The 18,450-nt window shown below is 36.9% G+C and overlaps 3 protein-coding genes across 7 annotated transcripts; all 3 read right to left on the bottom strand.

Annotated features, from left to right (window-relative positions):
* Positions 1-1,106: 1,106 nt before the first annotated feature.
* On the bottom strand, positions 1,107-3,568 carry LOC114146062 (guanine nucleotide-binding protein G(I)/G(S)/G(O) subunit gamma-5-like). Its single transcript, XM_028019813.1, has 3 exons — positions 3,367-3,568; positions 1,388-1,530; positions 1,107-1,235 (listed from the first exon to the last, which is right to left on the bottom strand). Exons 1-2 carry the CDS (start codon positions 3,445-3,447, stop codon positions 1,405-1,407), a joined length of 207 nt encoding a protein of 68 aa, XP_027875614.1. The 5' UTR covers positions 3,448-3,568; the 3' UTR covers positions 1,107-1,235; positions 1,388-1,404.
* A 46-nt stretch (positions 3,569-3,614) lies between these two features.
* Positions 3,615-12,899, bottom strand: ssx2ipa (synovial sarcoma, X breakpoint 2 interacting protein a). 4 transcript variants are annotated; one of them, XM_028019804.1, is made up of 14 exons: positions 12,747-12,899; positions 10,112-10,249; positions 9,761-9,921; positions 8,896-9,102; positions 8,163-8,273; positions 7,956-8,091; positions 7,795-7,870; positions 7,530-7,710; positions 7,007-7,148; positions 6,155-6,291; positions 5,893-6,066; positions 5,696-5,813; positions 4,211-4,364; positions 3,615-4,094 (listed from the first exon to the last, which is right to left on the bottom strand). In XM_028019804.1, exons 2-14 carry the CDS (start codon positions 10,143-10,145, stop codon positions 3,953-3,955), a joined length of 1,773 nt encoding a protein of 590 aa, XP_027875605.1. In that variant the 5' UTR covers positions 10,146-10,249; positions 12,747-12,899; the 3' UTR covers positions 3,615-3,952. The 4 variants fall into 4 exon arrangements, with proteins under 4 accessions (XP_027875605.1, XP_027875607.1, XP_027875606.1 ...); XM_028019806.1 differs by having other exon boundaries at positions 9,761-9,918; XM_028019805.1 differs by lacking the exon at positions 12,747-12,899 and adding an exon at positions 12,616-12,744.
* A 530-nt stretch (positions 12,900-13,429) lies between these two features.
* Positions 13,430-18,176, bottom strand: mcoln3a (mucolipin TRP cation channel 3a). 2 transcript variants are annotated; one of them, XM_028019788.1, is made up of 12 exons: positions 17,954-18,176; positions 17,704-17,871; positions 17,474-17,627; positions 16,682-16,763; positions 16,512-16,608; positions 16,142-16,241; positions 15,915-16,027; positions 15,314-15,463; positions 15,120-15,221; positions 14,925-15,047; positions 14,619-14,825; positions 13,430-14,517 (listed from the first exon to the last, which is right to left on the bottom strand). In XM_028019788.1, exons 1-12 carry the CDS (start codon positions 18,173-18,175, stop codon positions 14,392-14,394), a joined length of 1,644 nt encoding a protein of 547 aa, XP_027875589.1. In that variant the 5' UTR covers position 18,176; the 3' UTR covers positions 13,430-14,391. The 2 variants fall into 2 exon arrangements, with proteins under 2 accessions (XP_027875589.1, XP_027875588.1); XM_028019787.1 differs by having other exon boundaries at positions 14,925-15,221.
* Positions 18,177-18,450: the final 274 nt, after the last annotated feature.

Raw genomic sequence — 18,450 nt, 5'->3', positions numbered from 1 at the left:
TATTTTCAAAGGTTCTTCAACAAAGTGTTAGTTTAAGGGTGTTCATCATTACACAGCCAGCCTTATTTAACTTTTACATTTTCTCCCACCAAGCACATTTTCATTTAAATTGTTCAGTATTTATGTCATATTAAAGGTGGAAAGTTTCATTAAGAGTTTGGAAATGATTAATTGTTTCGACATGGAAAAATCTGTGATTTCTAAGAGGTGCAAGTAGTTTTGAGAGCCATTGCAAGTTTTTTGGACACACGTTAAAAATTTGTTTAATCTGGTGTAAAAAATATAAAAGATTATATATTATCCATGAAAAAAGTGCATAGCCTGGAACTACACCTTTTCATTTTTTTAATCTATTTTATTTAGAAATTCATAAATTATGGCAAATTAATTTTTCAGTAGGAAGTCAACACTGATCACTTTAAGATTAAAGTATAAAAAATAAATCAAATATAACTTTTTTTTTTTTAACTATTGCTTACATGCAAAATGTAATTTAATATCTGTTGTACTTTAATGTCTGTTGGAGGGTTGAAATCTCACCAAATAAATAGTTTTGGAAATTTATGTGAAGATTATATGATCCTGTGATAAATAAATCCCTACTGTTCTCTTAAGCTTTTTGAATCATATAAGCTACCATAAACATTACTTTTAATATTAACAAAGTAGTTTCTTGTGTTGTTAATTGGAAATCCCATCACTTGTATTTAATATAGCATGTAGCCTTATTTTATCTTTACTACATGCTGGATAAATTTGATATAAAATCCATACTATTTTTGCATTTTCACTCTTCTCGAATCTCTGCTTCTAATAATTACCAATCATTACTATAATAACCAAATAAAAAAGTCAAGGATCTTTGCAATAAATCACAGCTGTAATCTTCTGTTGGCTCCTTCACTCTGTTAATGTTTTCATATAAAACAGCTTACATTTTAAAATACAAAGAAAAAGAAACTTTGTAGTTATGAATTTTTTTATTTTTAAATACAAAAAGTTCAAAGCAAAAAAACAAGACCACAACAGATCGATACAAAAAGGCACAATGAATTACTTAAAAAACACAGTGTGCCATGAAAAAAAAAAAAAAAAAACTTCCTTTACTCTAATGTTCCTAATAATTTATTTTCCTGATTCGACTTCAATGTGTTCTACACTTCCCGTGGCAGTATAATGGCTTGGCATGAGGAGCAGTGCTGAGGTCAACTTCCCTGTAACGTTTAAATGAAGGCCTGCAGGACAAAGAAACAACCACAGGCAGAGTAAATTGACTTTGTTTTAAAAAAAAGAACACTTACAAAAACATTGCAGAGTATTAAAGCTACTTTACAGATATATTAGTCATACATGTGATTGTGCATGCTTATGTATATGGCCTATTTACCAATGAAGAGGGTAATTTCACAAAAAGGAGCAGACTTTCTGCGGCCTGAAGGGGTTGGTGCTGGAGGACACTCCAGTGAGCAGAGGGTCCTGCAAGGCATTCTGCAAGCAAAACTGCTGCAGGTCCACAGCTGCCTGGGAAACCTGACAACCAAAAAGGAATCAGGTCTTTCATGGAAAAATACATATACTGCCATTAAATAGAAAAATTCCATTCAATTAAAACATACTTAATTGATCCCAAAGGGAAATTACAATAAAAAAAAGTACATTTAAAAGTAGGAATAATAAATTTGAGTCTTATAGCAGGATACCAATGAGTTAAACTGTACAAATACTTAAAGCTCTTTTAATCTCTTGGGTGGAGTTGTACTAGTAGAATAAATACTGCAACACTAAAAATAGCAGGGTGTCATTTAAGCTTGTAGTTGAAGACCTGTTGCATCAGTTTGAATACAAGCCAACTGGAATTGCAGCATCGCTATAAAAACAGATCACCTCTATGGGCCTGGTGCTTTAGGAATATAGAAATGCAGCATTTGTTATTTTCAGAAAGTCATTAAAAGTATTGATATATTTCCCCATTAGTGTCTGAAGAAATCCCATTGTAGTGGTCACTTTGCATTTAATAAGTTCTCAAACAAGTTTTTATTAGAAGGAGCAGAAAAATCAATCTATTGCAACAACTTCATTAACATTTTATCAAAGATCATATATTTAATATTTTGTTAACTAAATGAAAGGGAGTGCCTGTTTATTAAGCTCTAACAAAATGTTACACTTGTACAATTTACCAATCCCATTTTAACTCTTGCTCTGTGTTCTCACTCTTTAACTTTACAATTTTAAAGCTTCAGTAAAATGTGTTTTTCCATATTTATTAAAATGAACATGTCCTCACAGTGGGAGACAAATCTGTGAAGAAAAATAAAAGTTCCTCCATCTCCTTCCTGTATTTCTAATGCCATCTGCAGAAATGGACCACTCCTCATTAGAAACAACCAATCAAAACCAGGAGATATGTCTTAGTGTCAAGTGACACCTTTAATAAATATGAAAAAAATACATATATATATATAATAAGTTACCTACTGCAGCTTTAAGAGGAGGGGCATGTTAATTTCTGTCAGGTCTCGACAACGCAAAGCACACCATGAGACAGAGGCGTGGTGCTGACAGATGGAAATATCTCATGGTTCTTTTGCCACAGTGCTCCATGAAATTAGTTATGCGTTGTAAAACTGGCAATGTTTAGTTAAGCTGCTCTAAGAGCAGTGATGCCCCTGTAGGTTAGGCTTTTTGGGAACATCCTGAGGTGTTGCTGCACACACCCAGGAAATAAATACTGTACAAGTGCAAATACTTGTTGCATATTTAATACCCTAAAACATTCTTAAATCAACCTACACATTTGCCACAAATTGTAAATCAATATTTAAATGATTTCTTAAACTGCAGCATTTTCAGACCCCCTACTTAAAAAGAAAAATGTATATCTTAACCAGTCTAAATTATTTACCCAGGGATATCGGGGGACCTGTACCCCTACTATTGTTAGCTTCTGCAAAGATCATATAGTACAGCAATAGAAATAAGTAACACATATTGTCAATATTCAACTTTTATGACCAGCTAAGAGATCCCTTGTGTTTAGTGTTAGGCAGGTGAAAGATTTATGGTGAAAACTTGAGTGTTTTTTTTTAAACAATTATACGCGCTGTATTTTTCCTTACAAGTTAACACGCATTAGAAACTCCTGATACTACAAACAGCAACCCTCAACATTCTCTGCTCCTTACATGTTCAAAGTAAATAAACAGTCCTTACATTTCAACTCTAAGCAAAATTACCTGCTTATGCCTGTTGATCATGGCCTAGAAGCGGCCGATAGCTTCAAGCTCTAGCTAGTGTTAGCGGATCAGTGTAACGGGCGACACTTCTCAGACATTCGCCACAAAAACCAGCTAAACTGCTGCTCACCTTCACTCTATTTATGCTCGCCTCGAAGCGAAGCTGCTGTACCGCCTTTTTCATAGTGGTCAAGTTAGAAGAGCTGGACATTCTTTGTGTGTTTGTACGTTTTTGTCTCCAAAGCAGAACGATAGTAGCGATTCTTGCGGCGACGATGCTCTAACAAAGGCAAAAAATGGGAACATCCGGATTCCGGTTGTTTTACTGCTGCCGTTTGTGGACGCCAGAGGGCGCCAAAGTACAGAGAAAATTAAACATTTGGAAAAGAAAAGCTTTATTGTGGCAGAAGTATAAATTATACTTTCATTTACCCCATTTTATTAAAACCTATAATTTACAGACTTCGTATTTCAAAATTCTATACATTTAACTCACTATATATATATAAATATACCTTACAATCTAAAGTTTCAGTGCTGATCAGTTTGTAAAATAAAAATGAACTCTATAAAGTGCTTATTTAATCAGCTTTGGTGAGTGATCCATCATCCATGTATTAATAGAAAATTAGTTCATCACTTGTGTCAGGGCAAATAAGTCAATGCTAGTGTTCAGAATAGGGAGCGGGGTGGGGAAGGCACCAGTGACACCCCGATTAAGTGAGATTGTGATCTTCGCCAAAAGTAAAAATACTCATTTCATCAGTGGGAGCTTGGAGATTAGACTTGATCTGAGGGTGTCCATCTTCTACGGTACTCGTCTCAAGCCAGCGTCCCCGATTTGAATGTTTGGAGCAACTGAAATTAGAAGAGACCAGTGAGATTATGCAGAAATTTGTGATTCAGCAAGAGCGCTTAAGCTGTAGTGAAAGGAAACAAAGTATTAATAAAATAGTAAACACAAACATAATCACCTGCTGTCTGATAGGAGGCAGAGAGTCCTGTAAAGTTCAGTTGTTGATGGCATGGGAGAACTTCGTGAAGGTTTAGGAGTGGAGAATGTAGTATAGGTTGGCGACTTGGACCTCTTTGCTTTTGCAGAAGACATCCTAACCTCTGGTTCGCTTCCTGCCATGTAAGAAATATGAGCAAAAAAAAAAAAAAAGAAGAAATCTGTAATGACATATTCGTAGACTTAAGGTTGCGGCAGGACAATGTCACCAGAACTTGTAATTGGGGTACTATTGCTAAACATTTGGATAAAAACAATTAATACTTTACCCTTCAGCATAACATCCTCACTACTCTACATGAGCTTTAGCATCTCAGCTACTAAAGTATAAATCAATTTGCACATCAAGTCATTAGAGCCCACTTAAATGACCCAGTATTTGAATGACTTGTAGACCATGAATATGTGGCAATTGAAATAACATGGGAAGTGAATTATTACCGAATCCACAGTTCTTTGCTACTGTGACATTATGATGACTGTTGTATTCCAATAAGATGTGCAGCTCTACTCGAGATACAATCTTACCAGTGTCACCGATGCTCACTAGATCTGGGTCAAATCATGAACAAAATCAAAACAGCATTTGTTCATGTTCCCTCCTGTCCCATCAAGTTTACATTCAATAAGCTAACTTGGGTCTTTGCTAGAATCTGTGCATACCTCTCAAATCTTTGGAAACTTAACTCAGCAACGGACGGTCTCGGTGAAGCTGCACTGGCCCTGATGAGACTGAAATTTGACGTAAATGTTTCCCTGTGAGAAATTATGAACTCTTATGTTTTATTAAACTCTTAGGAGATTAATGGACAGAAATGCCTTCAAAACCACTCCTAAAATTTTTCCTTGCTAGCATTCTGTTAAAAGTAAAACATGTGCTTGTATAGACATGCTCAGACTTGCTAGAGATCCTTTAAATAATTGTATATAATTAAAAGCACGTTGCTGTTGCTCAACTTGTTCAAACAGTGAGGCCGTGCTTAGCTACTTGCCTCTTTTTGCTGAAGTGCAAGTTATTTTCAATATATACAGCATTATTGTAACTACTGAAGGCAACATAGTTACTTGATTGTGGTATGAAATGGCACAAGGTGTCTGGAATATACTTTTACAACACTTAAAACCACATGTGATGAAGACAATGTGGTCAAAGTGAGAGTGGTGCATAGACACTACTAGCAAGTCACAACTAAGAGAGTTTTAAGTTATGCATGCTAGATTTTGTTATTTAAACTATGAAACATGACGTGTACTCAGTCTTAAAATAATTTACTCAATTTAGTTGAAAGTTTAAGGATATCAATTCAGATATTTTTATGCACTTTACCACACTTATAACCTGTATGGAGCAGGCAATTACCACTTTATATATAAAATCTTACTTTGTTAAATGATTGTATCCATGACAGTTTTTTCTTCAAGTAAAATGTTTATTAAATAGACTTACTAACTGATAAGGCACTTTGACCATCTGATGAGGAGTATCTCCTGCGATTTGTAAATGGCGTTATGTTCAAAAAATGATTCTTGAGCCATGCAACACGGTCTTCCTCAAAGGCCATTTTCTGTGGAATACAAAATATTTTTAATTAAATAAAAGTAATTCCACCAGTTAAAGTTAAAATGATGTATGATAACACATACTTCTCGCCCTAATCGAATAGCAGCCTCAGTAAAGTTTTTTCTTTCCTTCTCAAAGTTTTTCTTCTGCTCCTCAAACAGTTTCCATTCTTCTTTGAGACGCTCCTTTTCCTCTAGCGTGTAGCAGTCGTTAAGGAGAGCTGCTGTCTCATCATCAAATGATGTGTTTAGTTGTTGCTAATAAAAAATTTTAATTAAAAAAAGTGAAACATTAACCTTCACCTTTAACAGACTTGATCTTGCATTTAAACTAGCCGATACTGACCTGGAGAAGTTGCTGCTGTGCATGAATGAACTCCCTGCATTGCTGGACTTCCTGCCTCATTCTCTCCATCTCATCCTCATGAGTTTCCAAAGGTATAGTCTCTTTGTTGGACTCCATCTGATTCTGCACCTGTGAGGCTAAGACAACAGAAAACCAATTATTCAAAATTTCCTTCCTAGCATAAAGCAATTATCATCCTTTAAAAACAGGGTTGTGTGCATTTATATTTACATGATTTCACTCTCAGCCTGGCCAGCAACAGAAATTTTTCTATCACAACCTATTCATGTGTTAAAGTTGAAGTCCAACGCTAAACAAGAATCTGACAAGACTTGAGGATCCGACCTTAAGTTATTATTCAAAGAATGGGTTAAAAAAACAAAAACAGTCACTAAATAAAAGCTGTAGATATATATCATACGACTAGTGGCTGAGACTGCAGAAAATTGTGGTTTTTGAAAAGCATCAACTCGACAAAATATGAATTCTCAAATGTATATTTTTTAATATAAAAAACAACATCCTCACTACTCTACATGAGTTTTAGCATCTCAGCTACTAAAGTATAAAGCAATTTGCACATCAAGTCATTAGAGCCCACTTAAATGTGGTGCACTACATTTTTAAGTAGTGCACCACTTAAAAATGGTGCACTACTTTATGCTGGTCAAAAAATACATTGTAGCTTGTGGTTGTTACTTTAAAGTTTCAAGGTCACTAAAACGTTTGCATGACAATGAACAAAAGTTTTCACATTCTAAACAGCAAAAAAAAAAAACAAGACAAAATAAATCTAAATATGGTGAAAAAAAATTATGCAGCATAGAGAAAATGATATAGCAACACTTGTACCTTGGTCTAATTTTTCTACATGGTTTCTCAGTTTCCTCCACTGCTGGCGGATGCTGTTGAGGAGTTGCTCCCTGGCAAGTTCACAAGAATGGTCCAACGCTTCCCTGCTTGCGTTCCCTGCTTTCTCTTCATCCGACTCAACCTTGAATAAAACAAAGCAAATCATGTAAAACCAGACATTGATTAAGTTTTTGAGAAATTATAGTAAAAATCACTCTTGCATACACTGCATAAAAAAAAACAACTGGTGTGCATTTCAACCTAGACGGCATCATGAGGGAAAGAAGTGTGGTAATAATGAAGTAATATTTAAAGCTCAGGTAGAAATGGGTCTTCCAGATGAACAATGGACCAAAATTAGTTAGAAGTGTCTCAAGGAAAACAAAGTCAATGTTTTGAAACATCACAAAGCTCTGATATCGCTCCCATGAAGATGTGTAAAAGTAGGGTAGCCTATAATCCTGACATGGTCACACCTTTTCTACCAGGTGAAATGGGTTCCACAAATGTTTGGTTTACAAACCTGTTCCTGGCTGTCATCAGCAGCGGCTCCGCTGGTGGACTGCTGCCGTGGAGCCAGAATGTGCATCATTTCCTTCTTCATCTGCTGGAGGACTTTTTTAAGCTCGGCATTTTCCAAAATCAAAGCCTTCCGACTCGTCTCGTAGTCTCCGAGCAACGCTTTATACATCTCGCTCTCATGGCTGCAGAATGACAGTTGTGCATGCAATTAGGCTACAGATGTCCCACAAATAAAACAGTTATTTGGGATTTGGTTTCTACAATACCTTGCTGACAATTTTGCCGTCTTCCACATACTCCTTTTTCCATCTGATCGCCCCAAGCTATTCAGAACATCAATAGCTATGAAAAAAGTAAAAATAAAGCACTAATTGTTCCTGGATTTAAAGTTTTAAACACACAATTCCTTAAAGATTAGCAGATTTACCTAGTTTCTTTTCTTTTCTGTCAATCAATAGCCGACTGAGGCGTTCCTTCAGTTTTGCAGCTTCCCTCTCTTTTCTCTTGGCATCATGACTATATTGAGAGGCACGACTAGCAATAATGCTTTGGAGCTTCTGAACCTGTCGAGATTTGAGGAGACAACCTGGTCAGACTTTCACTACTAAAAGCATGCCATAATGTTCAACAGTACCTCCTCTTTTTCAGTCTTTAGGCAGCTCTGTAGAGTTTTTATTTTTAGTTGAAGTTGCCTCTCTGTCTCATGCAGTCCCGACTTCTCCCTCATCGACAACTCCAACTGATCCTGAAGAAAAATCAGAAACAAAACAATATGGGTAATGCTACAAGAGCTCTTTCTCAAGCCAAAAGCCTCCGCCCTAAAACTGGTTTGTGCAATTTAAAAACTAAGCAGTAGCTCCAACTAAACAATAGACAAGTTGCTCACAAAACGGTTTAACACAACGTCAAACTGACAAGTCTTGAGTCAACTCTGAAAGACCTTGACTGTGTCCGTGAACATCTGGTTTCTTAGCTCACTGGATGAATAAACAAAACCACATTTTCAACAAGTGGATCAGGCCTGATAAACCCAATTGAGCTCCTTAGTTCTGGCTCTGCCTTTCAGTCCATCAGCTTATTACTCTGACTCGACACAGAGAGGCCAACTCAGAAACACTACCATCTTCACCATGTCTCAAGAAGCCATTACAAAAAATAAATTCTATAATTTCCCCCCAAACATTTTCAGAATAAGACACTGTTGCAAAACTAACAAAGGGATCAATGGCTAGACAATGTCAAATGCAAAAGCAAAAAAGTTTAAGCCATGAACATGGTGTGACTGATTGTGAATAATTACAAGTCATTTCAAATCTGTGTATGAACATGTAAAAGGTCAAATTAATGGAGGTTCCATACATACTTGCCTTTAGTCTGGAATTGCTTATCTGAATATGCTCTAAGGTGCTCAGCTTCTTCAACTGTTCCTTCTCCATCTCCTCTAAAGCGCACATATTTCGTTTATGAATTTGGAGCAATTCATACATGGCATTTAGAACTGGCACCGCTTTTAGGCTCGCTCCCTCTGATAAGCTGGCCTCAATACACATGGAGAGGCCGAGCACGGCAAGCTCCTGGAAAAATAAACGAGTTCCTTAATGCATCATTAAATGATCGATCGTTTGTTTCATAAATTAGTGCTCAGAGGTCAAACTTTATTGGGAGGCCTTGACTAAACTTTGAGAAGTTTCAAAAGAATTATCCAAAAAGTAGTAGTAGTAGTATCCAAATGAATAGATTTTTACAGTTTTCTTTGCTGATGTACAATTTGTTTGAAAGCAGGTTTAAGCATCTCTTGTATTATGTCATAAATTCATACTCCCAAACTATTGCTCCTACACCTTAGATTGAAATCTAAGGTGGATTTTCTTAAAGCAGCCAAAAAATAAATGATATTTGCAGTTTATTGCAAAACATTTTCCATAGGGCTCAAGTATTTTGAGGCCTAATACCATTTAAAAGGTCTGATCAAGTTGGATGAAATTCATATATATTCCTAAATACTGTGTGAAAATGTGCAATGGCTTACTTTTGACTTTTATTGGTAGTGAACTGTGTTAGGTCTTAGACCATCTACCAGATTTTTAAGAAAAACATTTTGCAACTTTCATTTAAATTGTGACACTTTGAAACTGGTTTGTCACCTTGAAAATTAGAAATTCCCTCTTTGTGGGATCTTAATGTTAATTGAACCTTAATCACAAAACACACTGAACCTTGACATTTTCATACCTGATTTAGGTATGAAATACTCTGAGGTACATTATCTTCAGTGCAAAAGGCACTTATTACACTGTAGGAGCTTCTGAACAAGGGCAAAGAGTACACCGGCACATGATTATGTCTTGAGGGAGACATCGTCACATGTGATATGCTTGAGATCTCAGGGTCTTCTGAGAACAGAGAGAAAACATAGAAATAGTTAGTACACTGCATCTATTGTGCCTTCTCCTATCAACTGGGTTGATTCTATAAATAAGAACAAAAATGTGGGTCACCTAAAGCAGAACACCAAAAAAAAAAAAGAACAGGCAAATGGGCCTGTCTATTCCTGAAATACTGCAGCACATTAAAGAAACTTACCCATATATGCATTAGTTGCTCTCCACTCCCCCATTGAACAGAAACGTTGGGACCCGTGGATGTGAGGTCATGAGTTATCAGCACTGAGATAGATGAGCAGTCAGGCGGTCGATCAAAAGATCTCACTGGACCAAAGCCCTGCAAAACAGCTTCAAACCATTAGACGGACCAGCAATAATCTGTGCTGATGCTTCAGCCACACAGGATTATCTGACAGATTTCCCTGGAAGGGGGTTTTATACTGAGATTGGAGTACAATCTCATGTCAGCCCTTGGTATTTAAATGGCAAAGGGATAGGTTGATTTTATTCTGAAGAGAGGGTTTAGAAGGAATAATGCACCAAACACGCATAACATAACCACTTGCCCAACAGTGTTGATCCGTAGTTGCCAAAAGAGCCTCAACAAGTGGGGGAATGTGACCACAACCACTCCCACTGGTTTACAGCGACAGTTAGCAGTAGATCCTTTAAGTCGGGGTGTCAAACTCCAGTCCTCAAGGGCCACTGTCCTGCAGTTTTAGATGTGCCACAGGTACAAAACACTGGAATGAAATGGCCTAATTACATCCTTCTTGAGTAGATAAGTTCTCCAGAGCCTTGCTAATGACCTAATTATTCTATTCAGGTGTGGTGCAGCAGAGGCACATCTAAAAGTTTCAGGGCAGTGGCCCTCCAGGCCTGGAGTTTGACACCTGTGCTTTAAATCATCCAACTTGCAAGATGGGCTCCATTTGTCCACAATGTCTCATAGGTGCTCAAATAAAATAAGGGAAAACAAGAGGCCAACTCAACACCTGAAACTCTCTTTGTGCTCCTCTAAGCATTCCTGAACAATGATTTCTTTGTGCAACAGTATGAACATGTTTCTTTATGCACATTATCAAGTCCAACAAGGCCACAGCCATCACAGAATACAGTTTCCATGAGAGACCATCTGCAGTTTGCTTAGGTAGGTGGAAATTGTCAAAGTAACAAACACACAGGGCTGGACAATGTCAATAATTGTTGATGGACAATTACTGATCAGTTTTTTTTTTTTTGTTTGTTTTAAATATCTGAAATACTGCCACACTGATAGAGCTACCTTTCCTGTTTTATCCACAGTTTTCACTCCATGCCACTTTTTATTTTTAAGAAGTTATGAAGAAGCATGATAGCAAAACCTCAACCTCCTGCTGCAAAAGTTACTCAACTTTCAGGTTGTTGCTTGGTTACCAGAGACAGTGATTTAGTTGATGCCACTCACCTTGCTTAGCTCACTGTGAGAAGTTGAGTGGCTAAAGCTTTTCCTCTGCCTACATCTCCCAGCATCTCTGGATCAGAGTTTAGTAAATATTTAGTATATTGAATATTTTAACAAATATATTACCTATTAATAACGTATATGTCACATTATGCAAGCATCCATGAATACATACATGGATGCTTACATTCTTTGGAACATCTCAAGGCTTTCTAAGAACAACCTGAACCAAAACATCACACTGCTTCTGCTGGCTTACCCTTTCTGCCATAGTACATCTTGGTTGATGTACTATGGCATGTAATGTATGGGGTGTAATGTGTTCCCCAGATAAGCAAAGCATGCACAATAGAAGGTAAAATCTTAATAATGGTAAAAAAAACTAATAATAATCTTGAGCCTAGACAATAATCAACCAGACCTGTTTACTTAGTTTTTGTAGGTTCAAGACTGAAGAATGGGAAGCAGAAAACTCTCTCAAAGCTGTATGATTACCAACTTTTCCTAATAACACAACCTTGAGAGCATTTTTACTTGCCGTCTTTGCATCCCACCCACTAACAGGAGTCATGCTGGAGAGATAATCAGTTCTTAATTTCTCCATCAGCGGTTTTAGTTATGCTTAATCAGTGTATAAGACTAGTCAGAAGTGGAACATGCGAGTTATTTTAAAAACTATTTTAAATTGATATTAAACCTTTAGACCTTCGGGGTAATAATTACACAAATAAAATGCCCTGGAAATTTAGGGTGAGCCAGAGAGACACGACCACAGCCACTCCCATTGGTGTACAGCGACAAAGTACATTGTGTGAGTGTGAAAACGAGAAAACTTGCATTGGTGTTCAGGAACGCAAAGAAAATTGGCTGATAATAGTGTATGCGCGCAATTACTGCTCAAATAACTTGCTTTCTTATCGAGCTGAGCCAGAAAACACACACATACACAGAACTTTATCTTCAGAGATAACACAGTGGGTTACAAAACGTAACACGGCCAGTTAACTTGACTAAACTACGACTTAAACACGTGTAGTCGTTTAACAGTGATGAGTTAGCAAGGCTATTAATAAGTAAAAACAATAGCGTAATTTCACCTAACTTTAGATTTGAGTTGGCCAAGCGGTTATGATGTATTATTGTAATTTTATACGCTAAACTGGTAGCTAACGTCCCCGTTTCAACAAGTTCGTTTGTTCGTTCGTTGCTAATATCATAAACACAATCACTCATGTAGGGCGTGAAATAGGTCAACTAACCTTCCCAAGTTTGGTGGTGAGACTTTGATTATTGAGACCTTATTGCATTAAAAAAAAAAAAAAAACTACAACTTTGAAACCGAATTCAGTCTACAGCCTGCTAGAAGCGTTAAACAACATACAAACACTACCTTAACTCAGCCAACGGGAGAAAACAACCGACAGGTTCCACTCTGCCTTCTGCAGCAGCTGTGTGTGTTTTTTTCCTCTCTCTCTTATCGAGACTATCGTTTTGGTGTCATCCAACTAAACTGCTTTCTTATTGGAGGAAACGTAGTTAAGCAACCAGTGTGCCAGACGTACATTGGACAAACGTGTGCGGCGGTGAATGATTATGCAGATGAAAATGCTGTCAGGTGTCTAAAGGAGAAATGTACAGCAGTGACCCCTAGTGGCGACAGGAGATAGTCGCCACCTTTGGTGTAACGCTGTGTTGTATAATAACATCATATTACAGCACAAACATTCACGGACAATCTGGTGCCCCAGACAATATCTGTATAGTCTGGGGATATATAGATATAGTCTTGGATATAGTCTTTATATCTAAACCACCTTAAATATAAAAAATGTATATCTAACACATAATATTTACTATTTACAGTACTGTACATATTATCTTCATTTGGGCCACTAAATGAAGCCCAGCCTGTAATCCTGCGTGGATAAGCAGGGACAGACAATGGATGGATGGATGATCTCCATTTAATCCTTGTGTGTGGTTCTACGAACTGCAATGCCCCCCTGTGGTGATGGGGTAAATGTCACATTTAGTGTATGAACTGTACAAAATGACAGCACACAGATTAATAAATGCATGAGTATTATTTATTCATACAACTAGGGAACAATCAAACTATGGAGAAAACTTGTTTCACTATCTTGTACCCAGTGTAAGATGCCAATAAAATGCCTTGAGAGACATGGTTGTAAGCTTTCTCAAGTTCTACAAAACACATATTAACTGGCCAACCAATCTAATGATAACCTCACCCAAAGTCACATTGCTTGCTCTTGAATCAGACGTATGACAATCAGTCAGAGCTTTCTTTCTAAAACCCAAGAGTGAACTTTACCAAGGAAGTAAAAAAGTGGTTACACTTCTTAGCCTGTCCAGGTCCTGGTTCTTGAAAACAGAACCAGGACCTTGAATATAACTTGTGTCATTTAGTAATTATAAATTAGAGAAAACAAAGACCACACAAAGTTCCTCCATGCTCCATTCTGAGGCCACTTTTCTTCAACATCTATATAATCCCTCTTGCTATGGAGTATTAAAACATCTCTTGCAAGATCTCTCCACAGGGACACAGTATAAATGTTGAAAATGTCTATGAGGGGTTGGATCAGAGTTTCCTGATGTCGTTTTTGGTCCCAAAAAAGTTGTTAGAAATCAGCCCCTAACTAGACTTGATGAGATTAAAGACAGCAGAGTGCTGAATAAAACAGCGGTCAACATTGAGTCAAACATAAATTTTTAACAACCCCAAAATGTATGACTAAAATACAGAATACCTTTTTTTTAAAACATGGCAAAGACGGCAAGCATCCTTTCACAATTCATCATTATACTGGTTTCTAAACAAGTCTTTGTGCAACTAAATTAGGAAACTGCGGCTAATCTAACAACTTCTCCTTTGCATTACACTATTATACAGGGCAGTTTGAAAAATACCTTCAGACATTTTTATCACCAGCTACTACCAAAGACATTTATATGCAACAACTTTGTCCTCAAAGTTAACTCTACATCCTTGCAATTCTTTGAAACCAGCCTCATGGAGAGAAACAGCAGCTTGAAGACTCCTCATCATATAGATATTGTCCAAATTCAGGCTGATCCTGGCATTCTGCTATGAAGGCATGAAGCAGGGACACTGGTGTGCTGTCTTTCTGGTGATGCTAACAAAAAAAAAAAAAAAACAGGAGCATGTCACATGAAAATAGACCTTAATGTCAATGTACATTTACAATCTATTTACAAAATATCAGCAGAAACAGACTTTGATGGTTTCGTAGGTGTCTGTGATGAGGGCGATGAACAGGCTGAGCACCATGTAGATGAAGAGAGATGTGAAGGTGTATAGATAGATTCTGCTGAAAAGCCACACCATGTAGCTCTTGTCTCTCATATTAAGGAAGGTGCCAAACACGTCGTCTCCGTTAATGAGAGAGAAGAGGCACTCTGTCACTTTGTTAAATGTTCTGAACTGAAAAATGGAAACAATAAAATAGTTTTTGGATAATAATCTGGTGATTAATTGAAGATCAGGCCCAGTCATCACACTCATAAAGTGAATTATTCCTACCTTGTCATGATAAGGTCCAAGGACAATCCAACCACAGAAGCAATACCCGAGGTAGATCATGGCAGCGCAACAGCAAAACCGGATAACGTTAGGAAAGGCAGCCCTCAGGGTTAGGATTAGGATCTGAACGGAAGTGAGTTGTCTCAGGTTCTCTGGACAAAATATATTATCCAGAACTGAGGAGAAGGCTCTTACATTGTATTTCTTGAAGTAACCAAGGTAGCGAATAACACCAATCCACACCAGCATGGTGGCTGTTCCAAGTAAGATGCTGCAGACATCATAGTTGGTCAGGAACTATAGAGTGAAAAGTTGCATTAAAGGTTTGTGAACCCCTCTTTGAAAGTTTCTAACAAATGCTCATATGTAACAATAAAATTCAAGCAAACCTTGGTTTGTATTCCTATTTTTATCACTGACCCAGTGATGGTTAGCGTGTCACTGATGTTAATAAATATATACCAGACATTCACAAACTCCATACGTTCTGACCAAGTCACCAATTTATTGAAGTGGGTTTGGAAGAAAATTTTGAACTCCTGGATACAAGAAAATAGTACACTGTTAGAAAGAAAAAAAATATTAATGGAATTTTTTTTCTAATGAGCTTGTCTTTTAATCTAATACAATGCCCTCAAAACTTACTGCAGATTCTAGCAAAGATATATAAAAAAACATTTTTCATAACAAAATTGTGGTGCACTTACTACTACCCCTACCAATTCCTATAAAAGATGTACAACAAAAGTATTTTTGGAAATTATTATTTATTTTTTTAGATTGATCAGAGTGTCTAGACATTTTAATTAGCAACCCATGTGTTTCTTTGTGTATAAATAAGACTCATTTATTCAATCTGTCTTACCATCATCCCTATTAATATGGTGCTAAACGTTGCTGGGATTTTAACAGTGAGTTTTGTTTAAATAATACTATGACTGAGCTTTACAGCAGCAAACATTGTAGATAGATCAACTTTCTTTAACTTACAAACTGGAGTTGAATGCCCTTGACAATAGATCGCGTGCAGAGAATGAGGGAGGCAACACAGGCGAAGATGACCAAGGAATCAAACATCAAGACGAGATAATCAATTTTCCCAGCTGCAAAACCAGAGCCACAGTTTTCAGGTAATTTTTTCCTACTTTATGTATTATTCTGCATCCCAAATAAGCAATGTAAGCATTTTATTTCATAAGTTGTGGGTAAAAACTTACAGGCGTCTCTCACGTTATAGTCTTTGCACTCATGAATTTGAACATCATTTTTGACACTCACTTTTATCTTTCCACTGTGTGCACAGTTATCAAATATGATCTGTGTGTGAAGAAAAATACTGAAAAGTTTTATGCACTTCAAATGTGTGGGACATGCTTAAAGTTTTAATTAACTCACTAATTCAATCATTAATCCATAAAATGCAAATATAAAACACTGAAAATGCTAATGATTAAAAGTGATGAAGGGTTTAAGAAGATTTTAAATAAATAAGGTAAATGTAAAATTCATTGCTTTGTCTGTAGATCGGTCTAGACTCCTAACATTTCCTATATGATGGTATTTCGGTTATCAGATGTTCTCACCAACCTTTATGTGGAAGCCGTAGCAGTCTGGTAGCTCATGATGCCTCACAGTCTGCAGATTGATGGTTTTCAGAGTGAAGTTGATGTTAACTGACACGAGCCTGAACACACAGACTTGCAATCAGCAGACATCACTGCTGTCAGCTGGTTTAACATCAGCTTTGAGTTCCCTACCTTTTGAAATCTACAGAGAAGTTGATGCTTTTTTCCAGATTAGTATTGTCAAGAGATGTCGGCGGGAATTCGGAAATACACTCTGAAGGGGAGGATAAATGTGTTTAAGGATGTCATTTGCTAGCACAGCAGTGGAATAAGGATAAGAATTCAACACCAATTTAACTAAATATGTTATTTCCTCTTTTTATGTCACATGAAACGGCACATTATGATTATTTTCCAGTCTTGACTTTGAGTCAGATTTTTATAAAAACACTCCACATGCCTGACCCTTAACGAAGATTGGCAAATAGAAAGATGATTAATAAAAGAAAGCCTTTTGATGTTTGTTATAAGTTATGTTAGGGACATAGCAAACAGTAGCATTAGAAAACAATAGACTACTAAAAACCAGTACATATTTATGTGCTAGAATGTCCCAATCAAAGTCCAGACTTCAATTTAGACTTCTGTCTGGGATAAAGCTTGAAAATTGTTTTTCATATTCAGTCTGATTAAGCTTGAATTATTTTTGCCAAGATTAGGGCAAAAATAACATTACAAATGCATGCAACACTTTCCAGTTTTTCTTAGAAATAATTTTTGAAACTGTCTATCATGCTACTTCTACTTTTCAAATTACTTGTTACTTTATGTAGCAATTGGTATGCCATATAAAATTACTGCAAAATGCTCTGTTTTTGTGATTGTTGTGTAAAAAAAAAAACAGTGCAATGGCTAGAGTAATTCTGCAAGGTTCTAAATGTTCTTCATAAAGAACTGAACCTGCAGCAGGTCTGATTTCTGTACCTTCATCAATGTGTGGATCAATGTGGAAGGTGTCTCTCTCTGGATCAATGGTGCTGTTTTTGTAAAGCAGTTGACAGACGGACAGCGGGGTGTACTTGCCATCAATCTTCCCATACGCATGATTTCCTAATGTCAGGTTCTGAAGATTGGCGTACTGAAAAAAAGGAGTGGAACACAATGTTAATACAATGTTACAAAAAAACCCCAAGCATTTTTTCATATTCATGTACCGTGTTGATGATGTGGTAGATATGATCATACAGGTCGGCTTTAGTATAAAGAACGTAGTTTCCCTGCCAGTGGTCCTTGAATCCTTTCAGGAACAGGTGTTCAAATGTCATTAGATTGTCCTCTTTGAATGTAGCCATCATTTCATTGCTCAGGCCAAAGAAGACCAGCTGTAATAATGAGACAGGAAGATGAGCAACAGATCTATGCCAGTTGAACAAAACAACAAAACTAGAAAATATGTTACACCACCTGTGCTGTGATGATGACAATTTTCAATATTTGCAACATGAGTTTCCATGGTTTTCGACCCCTGGCTCTGTACTTCTCGCATGGATTCATAAAAAAGTACTTCAGCCTCCTCCTGAAATCCTCCACTGCCTTTGAATCCAGGGAGTGAGTGCTCCATCTGCAGTGCCCCTTGGGCCTCTTCCCTTCTGACCTCTGGGTAAACAGCTGCTCAGATTCCTCCATTAAACTGGAGAGCGTCAGATAAACCAGAGAAGTAGACCGCAAAGCACAGAGTACACTGTAAATTTTAAGGAACCCTTATCAGCCATTCCACTCATTCTGATGTTTATCTAGCTGGTTTTGCTACATGTTGTTGTCTTGGCTGAAGGTTTATGTTTCTTCATCAGAAACATAAACTTTCTTCATAAGAACATTTAACATATACTATAAACATAAACATATAGCGACAGATGTCTTATGTTTAATTTAGTGTCATGGTGGATCATTGCAGCACAGAC

The sequence above is a fragment of the Xiphophorus couchianus genome, chromosome 6 (genome assembly GCF_001444195.1).
Source record: "Xiphophorus couchianus chromosome 6, X_couchianus-1.0, whole genome shotgun sequence".
In the NCBI taxonomy this organism is placed as follows: Eukaryota; Metazoa; Chordata; class Actinopteri; order Cyprinodontiformes; family Poeciliidae; genus Xiphophorus; species Xiphophorus couchianus.
Note: the sequence above shows the minus strand (reverse complement) of the source record. Positions and strands in the feature narration are given on the sequence as shown.

Coding starts and splice junctions, on each gene's coding strand:
- LOC114146062 (XM_028019813.1), bottom strand. CDS start 3,447: ATGTCCAGCTCTTCTAACTTGACCACTATGAAAAAGGCGGTACAGCAG. Junction 1,531..3,366: donor CGAGCATAAATAGAGTGAAG/GTGAGCAGCAGT, acceptor TTTGGTTGTCAG/GTTTCCCAGGCAGCTGTGGA.
- ssx2ipa (XM_028019804.1), bottom strand. CDS start 10,145: ATGGGGGAGTGGAGAGCAACTAATGCATATATGG. Junction 7,711..7,794: donor ACGGCAAAATTGTCAGCAAG/GTATTGTAGAAA, acceptor GTCATTCTGCAG/CCATGAGAGCGAGATGTATA. Junction 4,095..4,210: donor TGCCTCCTATCAGACAGCAG/GTGATTATGTTT, acceptor TTCTAATTTCAG/TTGCTCCAAACATTCAAATC.
- mcoln3a (XM_028019787.1), bottom strand. CDS start 18,175: ATGGAGGAATCTGAGCAGCTGTTTACCCAGAGGTCAGAAGGGAAGAGG. Junction 16,609..16,681: donor TTCTCTGTAGATTTCAAAAG/GTAGGGAACTCA, acceptor CTGTGTGTTCAG/GCTCGTGTCAGTTAACATCA. Junction 14,826..14,924: donor TTGGACCTTATCATGACAAG/GTAGGAATAATT, acceptor TCCATTTTTCAG/TTCAGAACATTTAACAAAGT.